This window comes from Hippopotamus amphibius, chromosome 6 (assembly GCF_030028045.1).
Source record: "Hippopotamus amphibius kiboko isolate mHipAmp2 chromosome 6, mHipAmp2.hap2, whole genome shotgun sequence".
NCBI classification, from domain to species: Eukaryota; Metazoa; Chordata; class Mammalia; order Artiodactyla; family Hippopotamidae; genus Hippopotamus; species Hippopotamus amphibius.
The window spans coordinates 68,248-93,020 of record NC_080191.1 but is presented as its reverse complement, the minus strand read 5'-3'; the positions used below and the strand labels follow the sequence as shown (position 1 = coordinate 93,020).

The 24,773-nt window shown below is 41.0% G+C and overlaps 1 protein-coding gene across 1 annotated transcript in view; it reads right to left on the bottom strand.

Moving 5' to 3' along the window:
- Nucleotides 1-9,593: 9,593 nt before the first annotated feature.
- The window catches only part of PSMB1 (proteasome 20S subunit beta 1), a 15,825-nt gene continuing 645 nt past the window's right edge, over nucleotides 9,594-24,773 (bottom strand). The window contains exons 2-6 of the mRNA XM_057740332.1: nucleotides 21,658-21,765; nucleotides 18,718-18,799; nucleotides 16,168-16,297; nucleotides 10,875-10,981; nucleotides 9,594-9,881 (exon numbers count right to left, since the gene is read on the bottom strand). Coding sequence (XP_057596315.1) covers nucleotides 9,696-9,881; nucleotides 10,875-10,981; nucleotides 16,168-16,297; nucleotides 18,718-18,799; nucleotides 21,658-21,765 — 613 coding nt within the window. The 3' untranslated portion in view covers nucleotides 9,594-9,695. The remainder of the gene's footprint in view (nucleotides 9,882-10,874; nucleotides 10,982-16,167; nucleotides 16,298-18,717; nucleotides 18,800-21,657; nucleotides 21,766-24,773) is intronic.

Sequence of the window (24,773 nt, the reverse complement as noted above, 5' to 3'; positions counted from 1 at the left end):
TATCGGCCAGTTCCTATTAAACCAAAAGGCATTAAGTTAAAGGCAAGAAAAGCAAGTATTTTCTTGCATTTTCTTGGGGGTGTAGTTACTACTTGAAGTAAGCAACCTACCCACTGGGATTTAGAGCTTCATTAAATGCAGATTGTGCTCATGGCTTTGGGGATATTTTCTGCTATGAGTGCCTACACAAAATCTTCAGCCAAGAGTCTCAGTGGCATTTGTAGACTTGGGTCCTTAGAACATCATAACATCACAGTTCATTTGAAAGGAATATACTGAAGTAGAAGTAAAAGGATTTGCTGGTAGCAGAAAACAAAGAAAACCCAGAGAGAGAGCCCAGTAGAATAAAATGAATACTTAGTCTTAATTTCAATTCTGCCACCAGCCAGATGCCTGAGCAAATCCCACAAGTATCCCTGTTTCCAAAGAAATTCTGTGTTTTCATGTTTTTCTCCCCTCCCTTCTCTTTCTCCCTCCCTCTCCTCCCACCCATACACATACCCAGGACCTCCAGTATAGATAACTACCTACGAACTTTTGGGTTTATCTCTGCCAGTATAGATTACTAACAGTCTTGCTGGGTTTATCTCCTGTCCTTTCCACTTTGATATGAGGATGAGGGGGATTTAGCACATAGCAAGGCAACCCTTCTTCCAGGTTATGAAACAGGATTTACCATCAGGCTCAGGGCTCTCACAGCGAGCAGTCTGCACTGGGAGAACTAGGGCAGCACCCACGTCCGCACAGGACACCAGGTCCCCAGCGGAAGGGTGGCCAGCCGGACGAGACAACACTGCCATCTGGTGGCCATGCAGAGAGCGGCTCGCAGACCTGACCTCCGTAAAGAGTGAGGGTCTGACAGCCTCCCTGGACCTCCGCCACAGCTCTGCCAAACCCACAGCTTCTAGCAGGCCCCTCCAGCAGCGTCTCACTGCATAAAGAAGGTTGTAGGTCTGCTTGAGGACAAAGTGTGTGAGACCACACGCTAGGTCACCTATACTTTCCAAGTCAGCCCCATGGATATCAATCCACACCCCATGTTGGTTTTTCGTTGTTTTTTGTTTTCCCAGGCTGGTTTTTTTTTGTTTGTTTGTTTAAGAACTTTTATTGAGATACAGTTAACATACAATAAACTGCATATATTTAGAGTGTACAATTTGGTATTCCAATCTCCCAATTCATTCCCCCCTAACCCTCCCCGCTTTCCCCACTTGGTGTCCATATGTTTGTTCTCTACATCTGTCTCTATTTCTGCCTTGCAAACTGGTTGATTTGTACCATTTTTCTATAGTCCACATATATGTGTTAATATACAATATTTGTTTTTCTCTTTCTGACTCACTTCACTCTGTATGACAGTCTCTAGGTCCATCCACGTCTCTACAAATGTCCCAGTTTCCTTGCTTTTTACAGCTGAGTAATATTCCATTGTATATATGTACCACATCTTCTTTATCCATTCATCTGTGGATGGACATTTAGGTTGCTTCCATGTCCTGGCTATTGTAAATAGTGCTGCAATGAACATTGGGGTGCATGTGTCTTTGTGAATGATGGTGTTCTCTGGGTATTTGCCCAGGAGTGGGATTGCTGGGTCATATGGTAGTTCTATTTTTAATTTTTCAAGGAACCTCCATACTGTTCTCCATAGTGGCTGTATCAATGTACATTCCTACCAACAGTGCAAGACCGTTCCCTTTTCTCCACACCCTTTCCAGCATTTACTGTTTGTAGATTTTCTGATGATGCCCATTCTGACCGGTGTGAGGTGATACCTCATTGTCATTTTGATTTGCATTTCTCTAATCATTAGTGATGTTGAGCAGCTTTCCATGTGCCTCTTGGCCATCCAGATGTCTTCTTTGGAGAAATGCCTGTTTAGGTCTTCTGCCCATTTTCTGATTGGGTTGCTTGTGTTTTTGATATTGAGCTGGATGAACTGTTTATATATTTTGGAGATTAATCCTTTGATGATTCGTTTGCAAATATTTTCTCCCATTCTGAGGGTTGTCTTTTCGTCTTGCTTATAGTTTCCTTTGCTGTGCAGAAGCTTTGAAGTTTCATTAGGTCTCACTTATTTATTTTTGTTTTTATTTCCATTACTCTAGGGGGTGGATCAAAAAAGATCTTGCTGTTATTTACGTCAAAGAGTGTTCTTCCTATGTTTTCCTCTAGCAGTTTCTTAGTGTCCGGCCTTACATTTAGGTCTTTAATCCATTTTGTGTTTATTTTTGTGTATGCTGTTAGGGAGTGTTCTAATTTCATTCTTTTTCATGTAGCTGTCTGGTTTTCCCAGCACCATTTATTGAAGAGGCTGCCTTTCCTCCATTGTATATCCTTGCCTCCTTTGTCATAGATTAGTTGACCGTAGTTTATCTCTGGGCTTTCTATCCTGTTCCATTGATCCATATTTCTGTTTTTGTGCCAGTACCATACTGTCTTGATCACTGTAGCCTTGTAGTATAGCCTGAAGTCAGGAAGCCTGATTCCCCCAACTCTGTCTTTCCTTCTCAAGATTGCTTTGGCTATTCGGTGTCTTTTGCGTTTCCATACAAATCGTAAAATTTCTTGTTCTAGTTCTGTGAAAAATGCCATTGGTAATTTGATTGGGATTGCATTGAATCTGTAAATTGCTTTGGGTAGTATAGTCATTTTCACAATGTTGATTCTTCCAATCCAAGAACATGGTATGTCCCTCCATCTGTTTGTGTCGTCTTTGATTTCTTTCATGAGTGTCTTATAGTTTTCTGAGTACAGGTCTTTTACCTCCTTGGTTAGGTTTATTCGTAGGTATTTTATTCTTTTTGTTGCAATAGTGAATGGGATTGTTTCCTTCATTTCTCTTTCTGATCTTTCATTGTTTGTGTATAAAAATGCAAGAGATTTCTATGTGTTAATTTTGTATCCTGCAACTTTACCAAATTCATTGATTAGCTCAAGTAGTTTTCTGGTGGCATCTTTAGTATTTTCTATGTATAATATCATGTCATCTGCAAACAGTGACAGTTTTACTTCTTCTTTTCCAATTTGGATTCCTTGTATTTCTTTTTCTTCTCTGATTGCTGTGGCAAGGACTTCCATAACTATGTTGAATAGTAGTGGCGAGAGTGGACATCCTTGTCTTGTTCCTGATCTTAGAGGGAATGCTTTCAGTTTTTCACCATTGAGAATGATGTTTGCTGTGGGTTTGTCATACATGGCCTTTATTATGTTGAGGTAGGTTCCCTCTAGGCCCACCTTCTGGACAGTTTTTATCATAAATGGGTGTTGAATTTTGTCAAAAGCTTTTTATGCATCTATTGAGATGATCATGCGGTTTTTATTCTTCAATTTGTTAATATGGTGTATCACAAGGATTGATTTGCATATATTGAAGAATCCTTGTATTTCAGGGATAAACCCCACTCAATCATGGTGTATGATCCTTTTAATGTGTTGTTGGATTCTGTTGGCTAGTATTTGGTTGAGGATTTTTGCATCTAAATTCATCAGTGATATTGGGCTGTAGTTTTCTTTTTTTGCAGTATCTTTGTCTGGTTTTGGTATCAGGGTGATGGTGGCTTCAGAAAATGAGTTCGGGAGTGTTCCTTCCTCTGCAATGTTTTGGAAGAGTTTGAGAAGGATGGGTGTTAGCTCTTCTCTAAACATTTTATAAAATTCACTTGTGAATCCATCTGGTCCTGGACTTTTGTTTGTTGGGAGATTTTTAATCACAGTTTCAATTTCATTACTTGTGATTGGTCTGTTCATATTTTCTATGTCTTCCTGAATCAGTCTTGGAAGGTTATACTTTTGTAAGAATCTGTCCATTTCATCCAGGTTGTCCATTTTATTGGCATATAGTTGCTTGTAGTAGTCTCTTATGGTGCTTTTTATTTCTGTGGTGTCTGTTGTAACTTCTCCTGTTTCCTTTCTAATTTTATTGATTTGAGTCCTCTCCCTCTTTTTCTTGATGAGTCTTGCTAGAGGTTTATCGATTTTATTTATCTTCTCAAAGAACCAGCTTTTAGTTTTGTTGATTTTTGCTATTGTTTTCTTTGTTTCTATGTTATTTATTTCTGCTCTGATCTTTATGATTTCTCTGCATCTACCAACTTTGGGTTTTGTCTGCTCTTCTTTCTCTAGTTTCTTTAGGTGTAAGGTTAGATTATTTATTTGGGATTTTTCTTGTTTCTTGAGGCAGGATTGTATTGCTATAAACGTCCCTCTTAGAACTGCCTTTGCTGCATCCCGTAAGTTTTGAATCATTGTGTTTTCATTGTCATTTGTCTCTAGGTATTTTTTGATTTCCTCTTTGATTTCTTCAGTGAGCTCTTGGTTATTTGGTAGCATATTGTTTAGCCTCCATGTGTTTGTGGTTTTTTACAGTTTTTTTCCTATAATTGATTTCTAATCTCATAGGGTTGTGGTCGGGAAAAGATGCTTGATATGATTTCAATTTTCTTGAATTTACCAAATCTTGATTTATGACCCAAAATGTGGTCTATCCTGGAGAATGTTCTATGTGCACTGGAGAGGAATGTGTAATCTGCTGTTTTTGGATGTAATGTCCTGTAGATATCTAGTAAATCAAGCTGATTTATTGTGTGATTTAAAGCTTGTGTTTCCTTATTAATTTTCTGTGTGGATGATCTGTTCATTGGTGTAAGTGGGGTGTTCAAGTCCCCCACTATGATTGTATTACTGTCGATTTCCTCTTTCATAGTTGTTAGCATTTGCCTTAGGTATTGAGGTGCTCCTATATTGGGTGCATACATATTTATAATTATCTCTTCTTCTTGGATGGATCCCTCGATCTTTATGTAGTGTCCTTTCTTGTCTCTTGTAACATTTTTTATTTTAAAGTCTATTTTATCTGATATGAGTATTGCTACTCCAGCTTTCTTTTGATTTCCATTTGCATGGAATATCTTTTTCCATCCCCTCACTTTCAGTCTGTATGTGTCCCTAGGTCTGAAGTGAGTCTCTTGGAGACAGCATATATATGGGTCTTGTTTTTGTATCCATTCAGCCAGTCTGTCTTTTGGTTGGGGCATTTAGTCCATTTACATTCAAGGTAATTATCGATATGTATGTTCCTATTACCATTTTCTTAAAAGATTTTGAAAAGATTTTCCCATTATAGAAAAACCATTTTTCAAAGATGATTACAGACTCCAAGGAGCCACTCAGTCTGGGGAGAGCCACGTGGGCAGCTAATCTCATGCCAGAGGAGAGAGGAGAACAGATGCCTTCAGGAGAGAGACGCTGGGCACCTGCTCAGAGAAGGGGATGGTGGTTGGGGCGGTCAGGGCCTCTTCCTCAGCTGACATACCCAGAGTCACAACAGACACACTGTGAGCCCCTCCCTGTGCAAGAGAGAAAACAAGCCCCAGGATGTTAATAGACAATTCTCTCTAGACCCTCTGTCCTAACAGGCAGAACACAAGGGGGAAGTTCTTGTACCCCCTCTCTCCTTGCCTTTGGGCTCCCCACAGTCCAAACTGCATGTCGACATAGCCGTCACCTCCTCTGCGGGGCAGGAACCCAAATGTCCTTCCCATGTTCAGATGCACCTGCTGCTGCCAGGTCAGGAGGAGGGCTGGCCAGTGAGAAGATGAGGCAACAGCCGTCTTCCTCTTGTGCCCATCTGGTGGGTGTGGTGGTGCCTTCAGCTCCTGCCAGACCCCCTCTAGCTTCTCCCAGCTGCTGTGCTGTGCTGGGTGAGTGTTTAGCTCAGTCCCTTGCAGCCGCTGCTGAAGTGGGAGATCTGGAGGCAGTGAGGCTGGTGAGAATGTCCTCATACTCCAGTTCATAGTTTCCAGTCTGGCCCTGTGTTCTCTTCACACTCACTGTCCCTTCCCAACAGTGTAGGCTGCACTGTGGACTTCAGGCTCCAGCACCAAGCACACATAGATCATCTAACCAGCTCCCTTTAATTGCACAAGGTCAAACCTGTCATCAGTCCCTCATTATAGCTCTCCTAGGGGTTATTACTCTGGCCCTGTCTGAAGAGGAGTTAAGGGAGTTTTCAAATTGTGTGTCACCTAGGTATTTGTTTTCTAATGCAAATTTTCACGTCCCAGTCCAGAAACTAGGACAATATGTCTGGGGTGGGTCCAGGAATTAATTTTTAACAAGTGCTCTACGTAATTTTCATACAGGGGACCCACTAGTCACACCTTGAAAGTCACAAATAGAGGGAATGGGAGACCCTGGAGTCAGGAAACATGTTACTGAAGGGCTCTCCTACGTGACAGGTACAGAAAGGCAGGGGGAAACCTGTCAGGGTAATAACTGAGACATTTTAGTAATAAAGACCATTTTCCTACTAAGTGGTTCATATTCCTCTCAAGTAGGCTTGCAAAGCCACTGTCTCATAGCCTGATTTGTCTTCACAATTAGAGCAGGAAATGTGGCTGCACAAGAGTAGCCCCTGCCTGTCACAGGTTGAGCTCTGAGCCAGAACTACCCCATTTGGGCAGCCCTGTCAAGCACACTGTAAAAAACCATCTCTGCTCTGCTAATTAAAGAAACAGCAAACATCTACACAGCATTCCAATTCAGTGTGTGTAAATCAAGCCATGACTAAAACCTCCAAAGAAGTAAGTGCTCTTTCTCTCCAACAATTTCTAATATTATGATTCTTTCAATTCTGTGCTGCAGGCAAGAATGTAACTCATCTACAAAGGAAAGTCTCAGCATAATGGCAGCTTTCTAATCAGAACTTGAAAGGCTAGCCAACTGTACAAGTAAATTACACCTACAATCTACCAAAGTGCTAAAAGTCTGCCTTTCTCAGGTGAGCACTTTTTTTTTTATTAACGGTTGTTTTTTTTAATTAATCAATTTATTTAATTGTGTTGGGTCTTTTTTTGCTGTGCACGGGCTTTCTTTGGTTGCTGTGAGTGGGGGCTACTCTTCATTGTGGTGCGCGGGCTCCTCATTGCCGTGGCTTCTCTTGTTGTGGAGCACGGGCTTTGGGTGCGTGGGCTTCAGTAGTTGCAGCACACGGGCTCAATAGTTGTGGCTCATGGGCTCTAAAGCACAGGCTCAATAGTTGCAGTGCACGGGCTTAGTTGCTCCGCGACATGTGGGATCTTCCTGGAGCAGGGATCGAACCCATGTCCCCTGCATTGGCAGGTGGATTCTTAACCACTGCGCCACCTAGGAAGCCCCAGGTGAGCACTTGTGATTGAATGATCTATAAAAGCCACTCAAACACCTGAAGTCAGAGGTAGCCCTAGAAGGGTCCACATCTAGCACATTGTGGACAAGGCCTTCAAATGAGACCAAATTCACAGTCTAGAGGAATATTATGCTAAAATAATCTGTAACTGATGGTGGGGGGAAAAACGGTCCTAGAAACCTTGGGAGGTAAGGACCTTATGGAAAAATTTTAGGGACTTCCCTGGTGGCAAAGTGGTTAAGACTCCATGCTCCCAATGCAAGGGGCCTGCGTTTCATACCTGATCAGGGAACCAGATCCCACATACATGCTGCAACTAAGGGTTTGCATGCCACAACTAAGGAGCATGCCTGCCGCAACTAAGACCCAATGCAACAAAATAAATCATTAAAAAAATAATAATAAATTTATTTATTGGCTGCACTGGGTCTTCATTGCTGTGTGCGGGCTTTCTCTAGTTTCAGCAAGTGTGGGCTACCCTTTATTGCAATGCACGGGCTTCTCATTGCAGTGGCTTCTCTTGTGGAGCACAGGCTCTAGGCACGTGGGCTTCAGCAGTTGTGGCTCTCGGGCTCTAGAGTGCAGCCTCAATAGTTGTGGCACACAGGCTTAGTTGCTCCCCTGAATGTGGGATCTTTCTGGATCAGGGATCAAACCCATGTCCCCTGCATTGACAGGCAGATGCTTAACCACTGTGCCACAAGGGAAGTCCCAAATAAAATAAATTAAAAAAAAAAAATTTTAGGCCACAAAATTATATAATTTTAAGTAGTGAAAAACTGAATTCCAAATCAACAGAAAATCCTTTGAAACAAAAAATAAAATACACCTATAGCTTATATAATTGTAACGGTTAATGTCAAGTTGACTAGCTCACAGGGTGCCCAGATATTTGGCTAAAAATTACCTCTGGGTGTCTGTGAGCGTTTCTGGATGAGATCAGCATCTGAACTGGACTGAGTAAGGAGGCTGCCCCCCCACCCCCCCGCCCCCCAGTTCGGGTGGGCATCATCCAATTGTTCTCGCACTCGGCTGAGCCGGGACTGCAGTCTTCTCCTGTCCTTGGGGACAGCGTCTCACACCATGGGTTCTTCTGGCCTCAGGCCTTCAGACTCAGACTAGAATTTAAGCCCCCACCTCTCGTGGGTCTCAAGGCTACAGACGACAGGTAACGGGACTCTCAGCCCCCATAACCATGTGAGCCAGTTACTAATAATAAATCTCTATCTATATCCCACTGATTCTGTTTCTGGATAATTGACAGAATAAAGAGGACAAATGTGTACTTTGAATGGGATAGTCTAGTTTTCAGTTGTGACGCTGTAAAAGAAATATGAAGGAGGTGTCACCACTGCATCCCTGGTGCCTGTGACAGCGTATTAAACAAATATTTCTTGAACAAACTTAAAAATATGTACCCTCTAGGGGGTTCTGATCACTTAAATTCTTAACGGAAGGCCAACAGTAAAATTCCGTTTTTGTTAGGTCACAAAACAACATCAAGAAAATTACTCCAACATCATATATAATGGAGTTAAAGTATATTTAATAGTTATAAAACAAAAACTTTAGCTCTTATCAAAATTTAGGTATCAATTTTAACATTCATATAGTGTTTATAAAAACTTTTCCAGGGCTTCCTAGGTGGCGCAGTGGTTGAGAATCCGCCTGCCAACGCAGGGGACACGGGTTTGATCCCTGCTCCAGGAAGATCCCACATGCTGCAGAGCAACTAAGCCCGTGTGCCACAACTATTGAGCCTGCACTTTAGAGCCTGTGAGCCACAACTATTGAGCCCATGTGCTGCAACTACTGAAGCCCACACGCCTAGAGCCTGTGCTCTGCAACAAGAGAAGCCACGGCAATGAGGAGTCCACGCACCACAACAAAGAGTAGCCCCAACTAAAGAAAGCCCGCGCACAGCAGAAAAGACCCGAAGTAGCCAATAAGATAAATTAAATAAATAAATTAAAAAAATTTTTTTCCAGATTTCTGGCTAAAGCCCATTTAAAGGGCTATTTGCTTTTACAATTTTCTTCTGTTCTGCTTGATTTAAAGATTTTCCTCCAAAACAGCCATTCCAGACTGCTCAGCCAATCCCAGGGATGATAACATACTCTATGTGTATTCATTAATGTCTTAATAAAACTGAGACGGTTTAAAGGCAATCTGCCTTTCAAGGCAAGCTGGGCGGACTAAATAAATTTCAAACACTCTCTTTATAAGATGGGCTGACTACCATAAGATGATAAGCTGATCAAAAGAGGAGACTTTTCCATACAGATGTGAACTAAAAGATTTCGTATCCTTAAAATACAAAAGTAGCTCTGGATGACAAAAAAATAAGGGAAGAATGAAGAAAATGAAAGTAAAAAGAAATCCTGCTTCCTAGTTATGTCCTGGAAGAAGACAAATTCTAACAAAATAAGTGCTTGGGGTTTTATTTTTTAATAAAACAAATCAGTCCAACAGTTCCAAGGTACAAACTTAACCAGTTTTGAACTCATCAGCGACAAGGGCACAGAACTCAGTCCTTCCGCAGAGGCACGGTCTCCTCCCTGATGCCCTCCTTGGTCACGATGCAGATCCTGAGTGCGTCCCCGGTGTACACGTCCCTCTCAGCAGCAGAAATGAAGACATCTTTCACAAGCCGCATAGCTCTGTCCAAGGACAGTGGGACATGCTCCACATTCTGCATGTTCTTGAAACCAACCTGGTGGGACAGGAAACTTGGATGGGGCATCACGTGACCATACAAAGGCTGACCATACAAAGGTGGTCTGGTCTCCCCCAAAGCTTTCACGAGTCTCAGGATTCAAAATAAACACATCACACAAACTGAAAATACCCACTGAGACAACGCCCCTGGCTCCTGAGCAGCACGGTAGAGGGGTGGACATCTGTAAACAGAGTATCATTTGTGCTGAAAGTAAGTAGGAAACAGAGCCAGGAGAGCCCCAAGCTGCCATAAGGAAATCTCCTGGGAGAAGAGAAGAAAGGCTTCAGCAGAAAATACATCTGAGTAGAGAAGTGCTTAAGGATAAAGTGGAGTTACAGGACGGAGTAAGATTCCAGACGGAGACTGTGGTATCTCCAAAGGCATGGAGATGGGCAGGCATGTCATTTCAAGGATCTGAGTGGAATATGGAGTACGGGAGATGAGGCAGATGAGTCATGAGCAGAAGTAACTACATACAACACATTTCAGGTAAGCAAAGAGGATGAAAGATGGAAGTAAGCTTAAAGGCAAAAAGGATGTTAGGAGATAAACACAAAGATCCAGGCAAGACGCCACTCAGGCCTGGATGTCGCCAGCAGTAACAGAAAAGGGGGCAAATTAAAAATACACTTGCAAGTTAGAATACAAAGTGAGGTGACAGAAATGGTGAGACGGTGGGGGGGGGGGGGGGGAATGCATTTTCATGATCTTCAGGTAAACACTGCAACAGGAGAACTGAAATCATGGACCAACCATTGTAGACAGGAACGCCTTCGAAGTCATGAGAACAAGCAAGAAGCTGGAGCTGCGGACGTCAGTGGCCGCAGGAGAAGCAGCAGAACAGAGACAAGAAGGCTGGGTGGGGCAGCCGCGAGCACCAAGAAAGCCTTGGTTTCTCCACTCCCCGAAGCTACCGAAGAGAACATGGAGGAAGGCACGGGGTGGTAACGCCCCCCCGCCCCCCAACACTGCATGCAGTCTCGTTACCTGGTTGTCAAGCAGGGGCTGCAGCATGGCACTGGCTGAGCCTCCAGCCTTGAAGGAGTCTCTCTGGTAGGACCCCACCGGGTCAAAGCTGTACACAGCTCCCTTCCCTTAAAGAAGAAAACGGTCTCCGTAAGGATGTACCATGACCATACTCCCAAATCATCGTAAACATGAATCTAATCAAGGTGCTATAATTTCCGAAGAAGCACCGTCTGCTCCTCCCCTCCCCTCAGGAGGCGATCGGAGGCCCCTCTGCTCTCTCCTGCCCACTCTGGCGTCTGCCACCAGGAGCTTCACGCTCTCTTCAAGCTACCATCACCGATTACCATGCCATAGCTCCCAGTATGTACGTGGTCTCACAGGTGCACTGGGTGACAGTCACAGGTCCTGCTCTAAGTTCTGCACCAAACTCCTCACAACATTCCTAAAAAACTAACTGGCGTAGCTGCAGTACAGACACGCGTTTAAGATTTTCCTAGTGCTAAATGTGAGCAGAAGCATGAAAAACGTACTGTGTTTTTAAACTAATAGTGAGCACACTCTTTAGCATCAGTACCATAAAAAATCAATTTAAGAAATTCCAGAAAAACACACACATCACATGCAAAAGGTTAGTTTTGCCTAAGATGTAATCACTTGCTCTGTACTACCAGAATGAATAATTACTGTAATTTTTTTTTTTTTGGTAAGAAAAACAGAATCTGCGTGCACCCATTCTTACAACAGTTACAGAGAACTGTCAGGAGATGGATAAGTGGCTTCTCAGGCTCTGAGTGAACACAAGCTGTCATGGCACTTTCTGATAGGCCATCTAGCGGCAGAGTCTGTCAAACTGTAGAAGTATGTACCCTATGAGCCAGCAATAACTTCACTTACAGAATTAAGACTTATGTACAAGTAATGCTTACTTAAACACACAAAGCAATACGTACAAGATCATTTTCGTATCTCTTGAAGAGCGAAAAGTTACAAGCAGCCTAAAATCCATTAGCAGAAAACGCTATGTCCACATAGCAATGTACAGACTAGGAAGAAGAAGACTGGGCTGTGGGGGACAGACACGGGACAATATAAAATCCAGAGCACACTCCTATTTTTGTTTAAAGGCTTTAAGTAAACTCTACACACATTTGCATAAGCACACAAAAAGATACGGAAAGATTAATAAACTGTCCTCATTCATCTTGGTGGGATCAGAGACAAGAAAAGAAGGCAATCACTTTACGTGCGTCGGTACTGAGTTTATTACAAAGAATACGTGTCACTGTAATTGTTAAAAAGGGCCTTTAAAAACAACTGTGTTCTGAGTGTGAGAAATCATGGATCATTTATAAGGATGAGTTAAAAGTGATATAACTGATTTTTAAAACACATTATACCAGACCTGAAACACTCCACTAGTTGCCTTGTGAGACAGCTGCAAAACAAGGATAACCTTCTCACTACCCGTGGACCACTGCCACTGGTAGCTAAATCTCTCCCACCACAGAATTACGGACATAACCCTAAGCTGGCTGGGAAGGCAGCATCGGAAAGAACCTGGAGAACTGTTCTGCTGGAAGAAAGCTTGGAACAAGAAATAAGATCTTGGGAGCAAGTTCACTAACTTCAACACATAAAGAAGGGAGACTTCCCTGGTGGCGCAGTGATTAAGAATTCGCCTGCCAATGCAGGGGACACGGGTTCGATCCCTGGTCTGGAAAGAGCCCACGTGCTGCAGAGTAACTAAGACCATGCGCCACAAAGCTACTGAGCCTGCGCTCTAGAGCCTGGGAGCCACAACTACTGAGCCCACGTACCACAACTACTGAAGCCTGCGTACCTAGAGCCCACGCTCCACAACAAGAGAAGCCACCACGCTGAGAAGCCCGTGCATCACAACGAAGAGTAGCCCCTGCCTGCCGCAACTAGAGAAAGCCTGCACGTAGCAACAAATGCAGCCATAAACAAAGAAACAAACAAACATAAAGAAGGCCTATGAGGTATAAAGCCAAAAGCACAACCGTATCTCTCATGAGGCCAACAGACCACAGTAAAATGAGGCTCAAAAGATTTACCCAAAGGTAAACCAATCTCAGAAAACCACACACAACAGCTTTGGGGAAAATGAAAGGGTGGAATATGCTCAAGATCACAGCTTCAAAGACCCCTCAGAAAAAGCAAGAGACATTTTTAACACGAGCGCAGGAGGCATGAATCTTGACTGTGGATATAAAGTGATTTTCCTCATCAAAATACTTTTTAAAAAGTACAATGATTTCAAAGTAAGAAATAAAATCAGACAAGTCCTAGAAAAAAACTCAGGTAAGCCTTGGATGGGGAAGGTCTTTCTAACAAAGACAGACACTCAATACCATAAATAAAAGATTGACAGATCTGTATGAAACTACAGAACTTCTGTGTAGCCACAGACATCCCCCAAAAGGTAAGAGACTCTTGCGCGGCATCTACCACATACATTACAGAGGCGTAGCACAGTTTTTCTTATGAATTAGAATGAAAAAGAGTAACCTACGAGTAACGGAAGAAGCAAAGATTAAGATATGGGCGAGTCTCCAGAGAAGAAATGAAAAAGGCAATAAACACAAAGACCCCCAAATCTCAATAAACATTACACACAAATCAAAACAACAAAGTACTTACTAGGCAAAGACCGTTAAAAATGTGTTAAAATTCTGATACTGGTTAAGATGCAAAAACAAAACAAATCAAAAGAACCCCAAAACAAAACACAAACAAAAAAAGGTACTCACACCCATGCTGGTAGAGTGCAGGAGAACCCTTTCTGAATACAGATATTCTCTGACCCAGAAAGTCAACTTCTAGGAATTTTTTCCAGGGAGATAAACATGGTTGGAGAAGTATACAAAACTGCAGTTGTCATCTTGTTTACATTAAGGAAACTGGAAACAACCTAAATGACCCTTAGAGGACTGGTGGGGAAACCATGGTGCAGCTCCATCCTGTCAGCCAGCCATGAAATCCTTACGCATGTCTTTATCCACCAGCATACACCTACCTCCGTGATGATACATCCACTGTACTGTCACGGAAAACGTACAAACTACGCCCTACTTATGCAGTGTGCAAGCACGTACGCACACCAAGATATCCAAGAAGCAGATTCGCCAGAAGTTGAACAGTAACAATCTCTAGGGACAGGCTTTTGGGGGGGGGGGGGTTACTACTTTAGCGTCATGTCTCCCAGTACTATCTGACTACTTCTTTAAGCACTGTTGTTTTCATTACAGAAAAAACTAAAGCCCTCACTAACTTGTGGGAAAAATGTTTAAAAGAGGGCATCCCTGCACCTGGAGAGTTAAAGGCACAGAGGTCCGAGTAGAGAGCTGGGGACTATATAAAGCCAGCTACTGACCCCAGTGTCCTGAGGGTCTCCATCAGCAATACAGCCCCACTTCTACCAACACAGAAGACAAGAAATAAAATCTCAAGACACTGGCAGAGGCTCTGGACGTGAAGGCAGCAGGCTCAGGCACGCACGGGTAAAACGAAGGCACAAAAGCAGAAGTGTAAGCGAAAAGCTGATGCCCACTCCAGTGCAGACCTTTGCGACCAGATTCTGATGATCACGCTTTGGGACGAATGCGCAGCCAAAATTCAAAAGATATTTCAAAGAAGCCTCCAACATAGAAGGCGGCACTCAAAATAAGATGAAAAAAGCGATCTGATAAAATGCAGAGAACACGAGAAAACTTCAAAGGAAGTACAAAAAAAAATTTATAAAAAAATAAAAATAAAAAAAACAAAAGCAAAGACTTGAAAAGGTCCCCTGATTCCCTTATTGAGAAATTTCTCCAGAGATGCACACCACCAAACAGGAAATAAAGCAAGAAAGAGGAAAGCACGGGTGAAAGAGCTGAAGACTGTCCTGGAGAACAGAAAAAGGAGGCAAAGGACTGCTTTACTATGCACATAAATTCTTGTAAGGAGTAAAAATCAAATCAAATCAGACACGATTAGAGGGGGAAAAAAGAAGAATAAAGGTTAGAAACGCCTAAGAATACCACCAAAACAAGCAAGAGTGTCATCATGTGGAAGTCAAACAGACCCAAACCTCAGCTCTGCCATTCAGCACACACAAGGCTTCTCAAATCAGTTTGATGCTTAGAAAACTCAAAGGACACTGTCTGGCCTGCTGAAATGCAATGGGAGCTATTATTAATACTGCTAAAATCTGAATTTAGTAACCTGGCATTCAAGTCAGACATAACTGAAGTCAAAAAAGGCACCAGAAGTGTCCAGCATGCTGGGTTAGGCAAGCTAAGCTGTGCCTAGAATTTCATTACCCAGGTTAAGCGTAATTAATTTCTATTTGCCATTTCTGTGCTTTATGTTTTCTCTTAGTTTTCAAACAAGTTTGAAAGCCTGAAAAAACTGTGTCAACCTCATTTGTCTACATATAAACCATGGTGGGTAAAATGGTCAGAATGCTCCCAGAGGTCACGTAAGGGGATAGAGCTGAGAGAGGGAGGGAGAACAGAGAAAAAACCTGCGCATCAGAAATGGACAGGACTAAAAACCAGAGAGAGGAGATGAGAAGAACCTGACTCCTTCCTACCCAGGAATCTTCCCTCTCAGAAAAACAGAAGTATTTCCCCGATGCTCTCCTCAGTCAGACATTTCTGTACTTCCTTTTACAGGGGACGACTCCGAACGGCAGCACAAATCTGTCCTGGGAGACTGTATTTGGTTTTTGGAAGCAACTAAAAGTCAATTCAAATCCGTCCTGGTGAAAAGCCCTGCTGCCCTTGCTGGGTAACACAGCTTTGAGTCAAAAAGAGGATGGAAATGTTAAGGAACAAGCCTGATTCTCCCTGGCCCTCTTTGTGTGACTCTGACAGAATACCAAGCGGTGTTTCAAAATGATCCACAAACACTGGTGGAAATGCCTTTCTTTAACATATCCCTTTCAAAAAAAACCTTTTGAAGTCAAGTATGCTTGTCTTACTTAGAATCATACTTAGGTCAAGGCTCTCCAAGTCAGGTTTCTTTCTGTAAGGTTAAAATGCTAAATATTTACTACTGAACTCATGGAAAGATCTTGGGAAAATAGTAAAACAACTGACAGCCCAACATTCACTTAATACAGCACCTGCTGTGTGTCTTTGGATAATCATTTATTTCCCTTTTAGTTTCAAGTTTCTTCACTGCTTTAATTATGAGAAAATGAAGTTGCCAGGCAAGAGGGTGTCTGGTTCTTTTCAAATCTGGACGGAAATACACACACCTAAGAAATGCCACCCTTCATCATGCAGGAGGAAAAATACCCTACCTTCTTCATCGAGTCCCCCGATGATGTTGTACACATAGTAGGGGAAAAAGCGCCTGGAATACAGGATTGTAGACAGCATCGCAGCAATCGCCCCCGTAGTCATGGCCTTGTTATTGGAATGTTTATACATCTGCAATTATTAACAAAAGTAACAGGCATGTAGAGGCACACTACATTAAAGACTATGAGAATGAACAGTAACTTGAAAAGAAAGCAAGCCTATCTTGGTGAAATGGGAAAGGAGACCTGTTTCTTTCATGATCAAACAACACAATAATACCAAAATAATATACTTTATTCTGTCCCATCATTTTGGGGGCTACAAACATTTCTAAGGGAAAGAACACTGTTTGCCCTTGGCTCTCTGGGTTACACTACTTTACTTCCGTGCCATCCTTATCTAAGGCACTGCTAACTCAAGGGCAACGAAACACAAACAGAGCAGAGAAGACAACCTGGAGAGGATGTGCCGAATCAGCTCTCCACTCTGCAGACAGACAGTGGTCAGGAAAGTACAGCCCATGGGCCAAATCCAGCCCACCACTTGTTTCTATACTTCTATTGGAACACAGTTTTGTTCATTCATTACATACTGTCTACGTCTGCTTTTGCACAAGGGCAGAGTTGAACAGTTGCCACAGAAACCAAATGGCTCATGAAGTTGAAAATATTTACTATGCTGACTCTTAATCAGACTCAGATGTAAGTCCCTCTCTTTGCCAAGTAGGTATCTGTGAGACATGAGGGCAGCACCCCTACTCTGCGTGAGTCCAGTACAGTGGTCTTGATCCTTAGAGCATTTACTATAGAGAATCGAAGTAACCAAAACAGCATCTTATACAATGATTTACTACATCCTTGGGAACCCTAAATTACCCAATAAGATAAATTTAAGTTCACCAATTTCTTTGTCAGCCCATAGCAAACATCTCTAAAGAGAAACCTAAGAAGTACTATAAAATCAAACAATGACAATTAATATACTGAAGAAACATGAGAAATCCGCTACTTCGATAAACTGGTGTACAGAAACATTTTTCCAAGGTTATAAAGAAAATTCTTAATTTCATTTCAAAACCAAGCACCAACATTTATTCACCTCACTATTTAGACAATAATATAAGAATATAAAAGAAAATAATACAGAAGAAAAATTTCAAGGACTGTTCACTGAGTTGAACTCACTGTTACTTATTTTATTAATAAAACACTACTCTCCGCGTCATGTTTATTTTTGTCCTCTAAATGCCATTTATAAAATACGCATTAGGAATCATATAAATGTGTCAATAAATAAAAGTCACTACAGCTTTCAATATAAATAGATTCTAAATAAATGTTAACACAACTGATACACACTGAATGAAATCATTCCTACACATTCAAAACACAAGTATCAGTTAAACAAATTCATTACATACTCCAGGGACATCATTCAATCTTAAGGGTTACTCAGAAATAAACAAAGCAGAACGCAATCAATTCCACTAACTTTTTCATGTGCCAGCTGGACTTAGCAACCGCTAAACTAAAAGTTATGACATATAGCCTATAGAGATTAAATTAAAAAACGAAGAGCATATAATATTGATACTGTAAATATCAATAGCAATTTAAAAAATGTCACCAGGCTGTATAATTGATTAAGAAACAGACCTCCATTTCTGAATACTGACAGACGGTGACTGAGAATCCCACTCCACCCCTGTACTGTTACCAACTAAGAAGAGAGTAGTTACAGGTTATTATTACAGATGAAATCTGTTTTAGTACAGTCTAAATTACTCCTATCCTATTGTCCCTGAAACTAGTTGAAGCAAACACTGCTAACACTTACAGGCCATAATAAAACCCTTTGCTCTTATCAAGTCAGTATTCCTCTGTTCTGCACGCCTCCCCAGCGCCCACAAAAGACATGCAGGCAGTGAGTGTTAGCTCCTTCAAAAACTGCAAACCAGGTTAGTCTGTCTCATTTTCTTACCTTTTCCTAATACTACCCTTTTCTTCTCTTCCACCCCCAACCACCTTGTGCCAAATCTCCTTCCTCAGCTGGCTATCAGCTAAAGCCTGTTAAGGGCTTAGGTGATAACGGTGTAGGTTGTGCCTCTAGTCCCAAGAGCTGGCTTGTTCCTTTTTTTCCTGCTCATGCTAAGAGTGTAGTGCTGTAAAGAGAGCGTGTCAGCTGATGGTATTCCAAACCAAGCTGCGGTCTAAAAGCTTGCCTCCTTTGCAGAAATTGATTTGTTTCATTTCTGAAGGAAGAGTATCTTCAGAAGAAACCCCTCCCAGTCTACCTCAAAAAGGGTAGATAATCCTTTACTTTATATTGTACATATATTTTAACAAAAGGAACTTGCTGTAGTTTCACATTAGGCTACTCTGATGATGCTGCATTAATAGTATCACTTCATTCCTAGGGTTGGTTACAGTTTCACTTGCTGAACTAGTTCTTCTCCAGCTATTCTGAGCAACAGTCATGGTGTATGCTTAGAAGAATCTAAAGAACTGTTATTAGCTTTCAATAGTGTAGACATGTACAGAAGCATCTACCTTTAGTCTTGCTTCAATGATCTTTGTCAGGGTAAGACAATCTCCATGGAAACCGCTACATCCAATGACTGTTTTGTCTGTTCTGTAAACAAAAACCACATTTCAGGAAACTGAGTTGGTTTCACAGTAAAGGAAAACATGTCTTGGGTAATTTTAAATTTAAAACTCCCAATCCCATTATTCACCTAATGGTAATGGGACAACTGTTTAGTTAGCTCTTTTTTTTTTTTGGGGGGGGGGGTTTGGGGGGCAGGGTGGAGAGTCCTGTATCACAACATCTCACTCCTTACACCAAATGAATTACAGGTGGATAAAAGACTTAAAGAATAAATGAAACTATGGATGGACTGAGAAAAATATGACTGAATTTTTTTTTATAATCTTAGGTTGAGGGCAGCCGATTTACACAAGATACAACCCAATGTCTACACAGAAGTTTCATAAATTTGATTACATAAAAAATAAAACCTCTATAAAAATATGATACAGTTAAAAAAAAAAAAAAAAAGGAACTGGGAGTGGCCCAGGTTCAATCCCTGGTTGGGGAACTGAGATCCCATAAGCCACTTGGTGCAGCCAAAAAGAAAAAAAAAAAGAACTAAGAAAATATATTTGTAGTGCATATGACCAGACCAAAGTCTAATTTTAATTTCTACAAGGAATTCCTAGAAGTATGAAAAGCATTAACAGCACAATGGCTCTCGGGGATACAATGCACAGCACGATGACTACAGCTAATAACACTGTACTGCACACTCCGAAGTTGCTAAGAGAGTAGGCCTGAAAAGTTCTCATCACAAGAAAAAAATAATGCTATAACTATGTGCGGTGATAGATACTAACCAGACTAATTGTGAGCGTTTTGCAATATATATAAATACAAGAATATCTGGAATCATGTTGTACACCTCAAACTATTATATGTTAAAAAAAAACGCACAATGGAAAGATGGGTAAGTTACATGAAAGTCGCATAAAAAGAGACACAAGTCACCATAAATATACAAAAGAACTTTCATGCCACTTAGAAATTCAAATCTAAACAAGAGATGATTTCAACCTATTACACTAATAACGCCTAATGCTGGTGAGGCTGTGGAAAATGGGTACTCTCAGATACTGGGAAAGGGTGTACACTGATCCAAATTTTTAGAAGGACCATTTGACATTATCCAGTAAGAACTTAAGTGCATACCACTTTCACTCTATAATTCCACTGCTAGAAATTCATCCAGTCAATATACTTATGCAAGTTCGCAAAGACATGCTCTAGGTTCACTTGTCTGAAAGCATACTTATTATTTTAATGGCTCTCCAAGACAAAACAAACAAAAACAACCCAAAGGCCGACAGGAGAGAAAATGGTAAAATTTTCGTACATCTATTTCTCAAAAATTAAAATCCCTAAGTCTTGACATCTGTAAGGAAACCTGAACCAACCTCATCAAGAAATAATTAGCAGAGGTCACATGATACCTTTCCTTTCAGAAATATAAGAAACAAAACATACTTGTCCAACTGGGGAGACCACTGACACCTCCAGGGGCATCACCAGCATTTCCTGACCCAGCCTACAACCAACCTCACTGCACTGAGCCAAAGACTCCCAGTACACCACAAGGCTTCACTGCTTGTACTACCAAGAAAGGTTGACAATACCAAGTGGGTAGGACAAAATCTGAGCTTCAAAATGCTTTTGCCAAATATCCAGGTACATAAACGAAAAAGAGTTTTAATGCAAAGAATAAAGAATAAATGTAAGTCTCAAACAGGTGGGGAAGAGACAGGCTTGGCTCTAGGTCAGCCCCAAAGAGCATGGGATCAGGGGCACGCAGGCACTTCAACTGCATATATGGTCTAGTGCCTAAGATGCATGAGAGGAACAAAGGAAGTCATTAATGTTCTCTCTATATATATACCTGAAGTATTTCATTAAAAAAAGAATGGGTATTCACTCAGGCAGCACACAAACTGAAACAGAACATTACAACGATGAACAGAATCTTGCACAAGGACAGTATCTATAAAATTATGTATTTAAATTTTGTCTATGACATTTACTACTTTCAAATCATAAAAGTTACATCTTAGAAGAAAAAATTACAGCATGGGTGCACTACAAATCAGAGAAGAGAAAGGGATATCCAAAGACGGAAGTGGACAGAAAGGGAACGGAGAAAACAAAGACAAGCTTACTGCTCTTTGGTTAAGATGTGGGTAGCCCACACCCTGTAGCACCGCAAGGCCCACCCAAAGGACCCGAACCTCATTAGTCCACTGCTGCTACAATTCAGGGTTAAGAGGCTCTTGTGGACTAAGTTAGGAGTAACTACCATTTTTAACTGTGTCCAAAAATGTTAAATACAAACCACTGCTAACATGCAAGATGCATTTAGGTAATTTATGAAGACGTCCCCCTCAGTACATGACTTTATTTTCTTATGTTTTAGAAAAAACATCAGCACCTCATTAAAACTGTGAGCCATGGATATAACTGCTTATAATATGGTTAAATTGAATGTTTCAGGTTTCTTTTTGAAAGGTGCAGATTAGAAAAAAAAAAAAATCAACATATTAATGGATGCATAGAAGGATGAAAATATATATGATAAAGTAATAATAAAATGCTAAAATATAGGTGATAGTATATGAGTGTTTACTACAAAATTATCCTACTTCTGTTGTACATTTGAAATTTTTCATAAGATGCTGAGGTAAAAAATATTCAAGTTACCAAAAACACTGTTGGTACCTAGATATGCAATTATCATGGAGACTACATACTGAATTATTAGAAAACAATTTCCTAATAAAAATGTAAGCTAAGCGCCAAAAAGGCAATCTAAAAATTCCTGAAACAAACCATTTAGAAGTTGAATCTCTTGCTGCATTAAAGCATCACAAGGCGCTGAGAACATGTCCTTAGAAATATTTACTTACAATTTGTAACATTTGGGGCTGTCCCGTGTGTGAATTGAAAACCCTTCACTCAATCGAGTATCGGAAGCAACAATTGAAAAATCTTCTCCAGCAATTGCCAATACGGTACTGAGGGAAAAAGAAAGACAAAAAAAAATTAATGAATTCTCCTGGATGGTAGTAACACCTTTCTCAATATAAGAATGCTCCATAGCATATCCTGGAATAAAATCCACTAGATGTAAGCAAGTGCAGGACTCAGACGGAAGAGGAAAGATCAGGAAAAAGGGTCTCTGGCTACACGTCACCTGGGAGAAAAATTATTAAGTTCTCCGTAAAAAGTACAAGCCTGAATCCGAGCAAAGGTTCCTTAGCATACAGTAACAGAACAAAAGTCACTAACTTATCACCATCATCAAAAAACTAAATATCTACTGATATAATAAAACAGCCAAAGGCCATGGCCCTGCCCACTGGGGGTGTGTGTTAGGTGCAGACAGTGGTACCACAAGACAAGCTATTTGAGCTCAGGGAAGAGGGGCTTAGTATTTTTCTTTCTTTCTTTTTAGTTTATTTTTTTATTTTTTGGCCATACCGAGTGGCATGTGGGATTTTAGTTTCCCAACCAGGGATCAAACCCCCGCCCCCCTGCACTGGAGGCACGTAGTCTTAGCCACTGGACCACCAGGGAAGTCCAGGGGCTTAATGTTTTACATATCTTTATATCTAAGTCCTTCCGTAACGTTTTGCATGCAGGAAGACACCCAAATATCTGTTGGAAAATGGACCAACAAAGAACAAACTTTTCCCTTTGTGGCTGTGTGGCTCATGATAGCAGTCTAGTGGAGGCCTAGAGCATGAACTCTAAAAGCAGACTGTCTGGGTTCTAAGCCTGGCTCTGCCACTTAACAGATATGAGAGAGAGAGACGTGGGTAAGTTGCTTAACTTCTCAAGGCCTCAATGTCCTCATACTTGTATCAGAGATCATAACAGTAGCTACCTTATTTGTGTGTTACAAGATTAAATGAGTTAATAACTGTTAACCCCTTATACCAGTGCCTGAAACATAACTGGTTCTCCAGTAAGCATCAGCTATCATCCTTGTGGCGTAAGCATGAGGCAGCAGAGTGTGGTCACCGAGAACCTGGACTCTGGAGGTACCTGAAGCTTGTCCCCGCCACTTAATAGCTCTGTGACCTTGGACAAATTATCCAAGTTCAAGTTGATGACATCAGCATTTCCTGTGTTAAAGGTTGACTGTGAGAGTTAAATGACATAATCCACATAAAGCACCTAGCACTGTGCCTCACAGAACATAATCACTCAGAAAACTTTAGCCATTATTTTTACTGAGGTAGGATGGCACTAAAGCTCTCAAGTAGAAAAGGATGGCATTCCATATAATATGCACAGTGAATAAAGGAAAACAGGTAATAATGAAAATAAAACATTCAAACAACTTATTCAGGTGCTCCTTTCTGTGTACGCATGTGGAGTGACACAAGGCTTATGTGACGGACAGAGATCCAATGGCAGAAAACCCCACGTGCAAAAACGAAGATTCTGGAATTTTTGTGAGGAACCAAAGGTTATATGAGCAGAATGAGAAAAGTTCCATTTGCAAAATGGAGTTTTAAGAAGACTATATGTGAAATAGGATGGAAACTCTTTCACTAAGAGTAAAGCAGTAGGAAGACAGCAATGAACATGAAGAAACAGTTAAATCCAAAATACAGAAGCGCACAAACTGTGTAAGTTTTTGTAACTACCAAAATGTGTTTGAGGCTGGAAGACCCAATTCTGACATCCAAGCTTCTAAACTGTGATGAGCAGCATGACGACATAACTATAAGCCATCTAAGAAGTGACAGAGAAGAATAATTAGCTTGCTTTTTGTTTTAATATCTTGTGAGAGCAGAAAATCCATGTGGAAATGTTTTACTTAAGAAGCCAGAACCGAGGGACCCATGAAAGGTAAAACTGGAGAAACAGATTTGGGAGTATCTTCCCATAAGTGAGACATGTGAGAGTACTCAGTGACAAATGTGGAGGCTAATCACTTGGGGTTTAACCACATTTACTTAGAAAAGAAAAAAACACAGGACTAAGTCTTACTTTGTAGAAGCAAACGCTGCCCAAGAGCCAGCAGCAGTAAACATGAAAGAAAAAGAACGCTGTCTGAGAAAAGGTAATTTAATAATCAGAAAGCCTGAAGCAACTGACTTTAGGGCAATAACTGGATTACAAAGATTAGAAAGTGAGTAACAAATACTGAATACCTTATAAGTCTTATACAGAATCTGCAGATGCCTCATGAAATGGGTCTTAAAACTCATTTTGTGATACAACTACTTCATTAGTTGTCACAGGAAATACATAAAAGTGCAATGATGGAAGCATACATAAACTCCATGGCAACACAGCTATGAATTCAAGTCCTAGGGGCTCAACTTCACATCAGCTCTGTGACTAAAAAAATTTAACTTCTAAGGGCCCAGGTTCATTTGTAAAATTGAGGCACGTACCATCCAACACTCAGTCATCATGAGGATTAAAAAAGATAACTGCTTTCAATTTACAAAATGCTCCTCTTTTGATCCCCTCCTCCAAACTATGAATAGCAAAGGAAGATGAGGAAATCTGGGTTCAAGAAGCTCAAAGGTACCCAAAGACCACATTGCTCTTTACTGACAGAAACAGGCTAAAATCACAGCCTTTCACCCTCTTTGCACTATCTGCATTAAACCCAAAAATCTGCGTTAAAATTTCATATCCGTAAGGACCTGATTAGTTAACCTGGTTATCTTAAAGGACCACCTGTTTGTTCGAATTGCGGAGGTATGTTTTAAAGAATAAAGTTGGTTGGTAAACTATACACAGTGCTTAAACATACAGCTCTTCATTTTTAGGCGTCTTAAACAGAGTCTCTTTCCACAACCCTAATTCTTTCAGGGTACTATTAAGTAAAAGTATTAAGATGAAACATAGTAATTAAAAAAAAAAGACAACCTGAATGCAACATGCAAGAATACGCATATTCAAAGGTCCCCCTTATGAGTATTTTTTTCCCTGAACTTCCGCTAACCCTTAAAAATAAGCACTGATCTACGAAACTTAAGTCTGGCCAACTAATCCT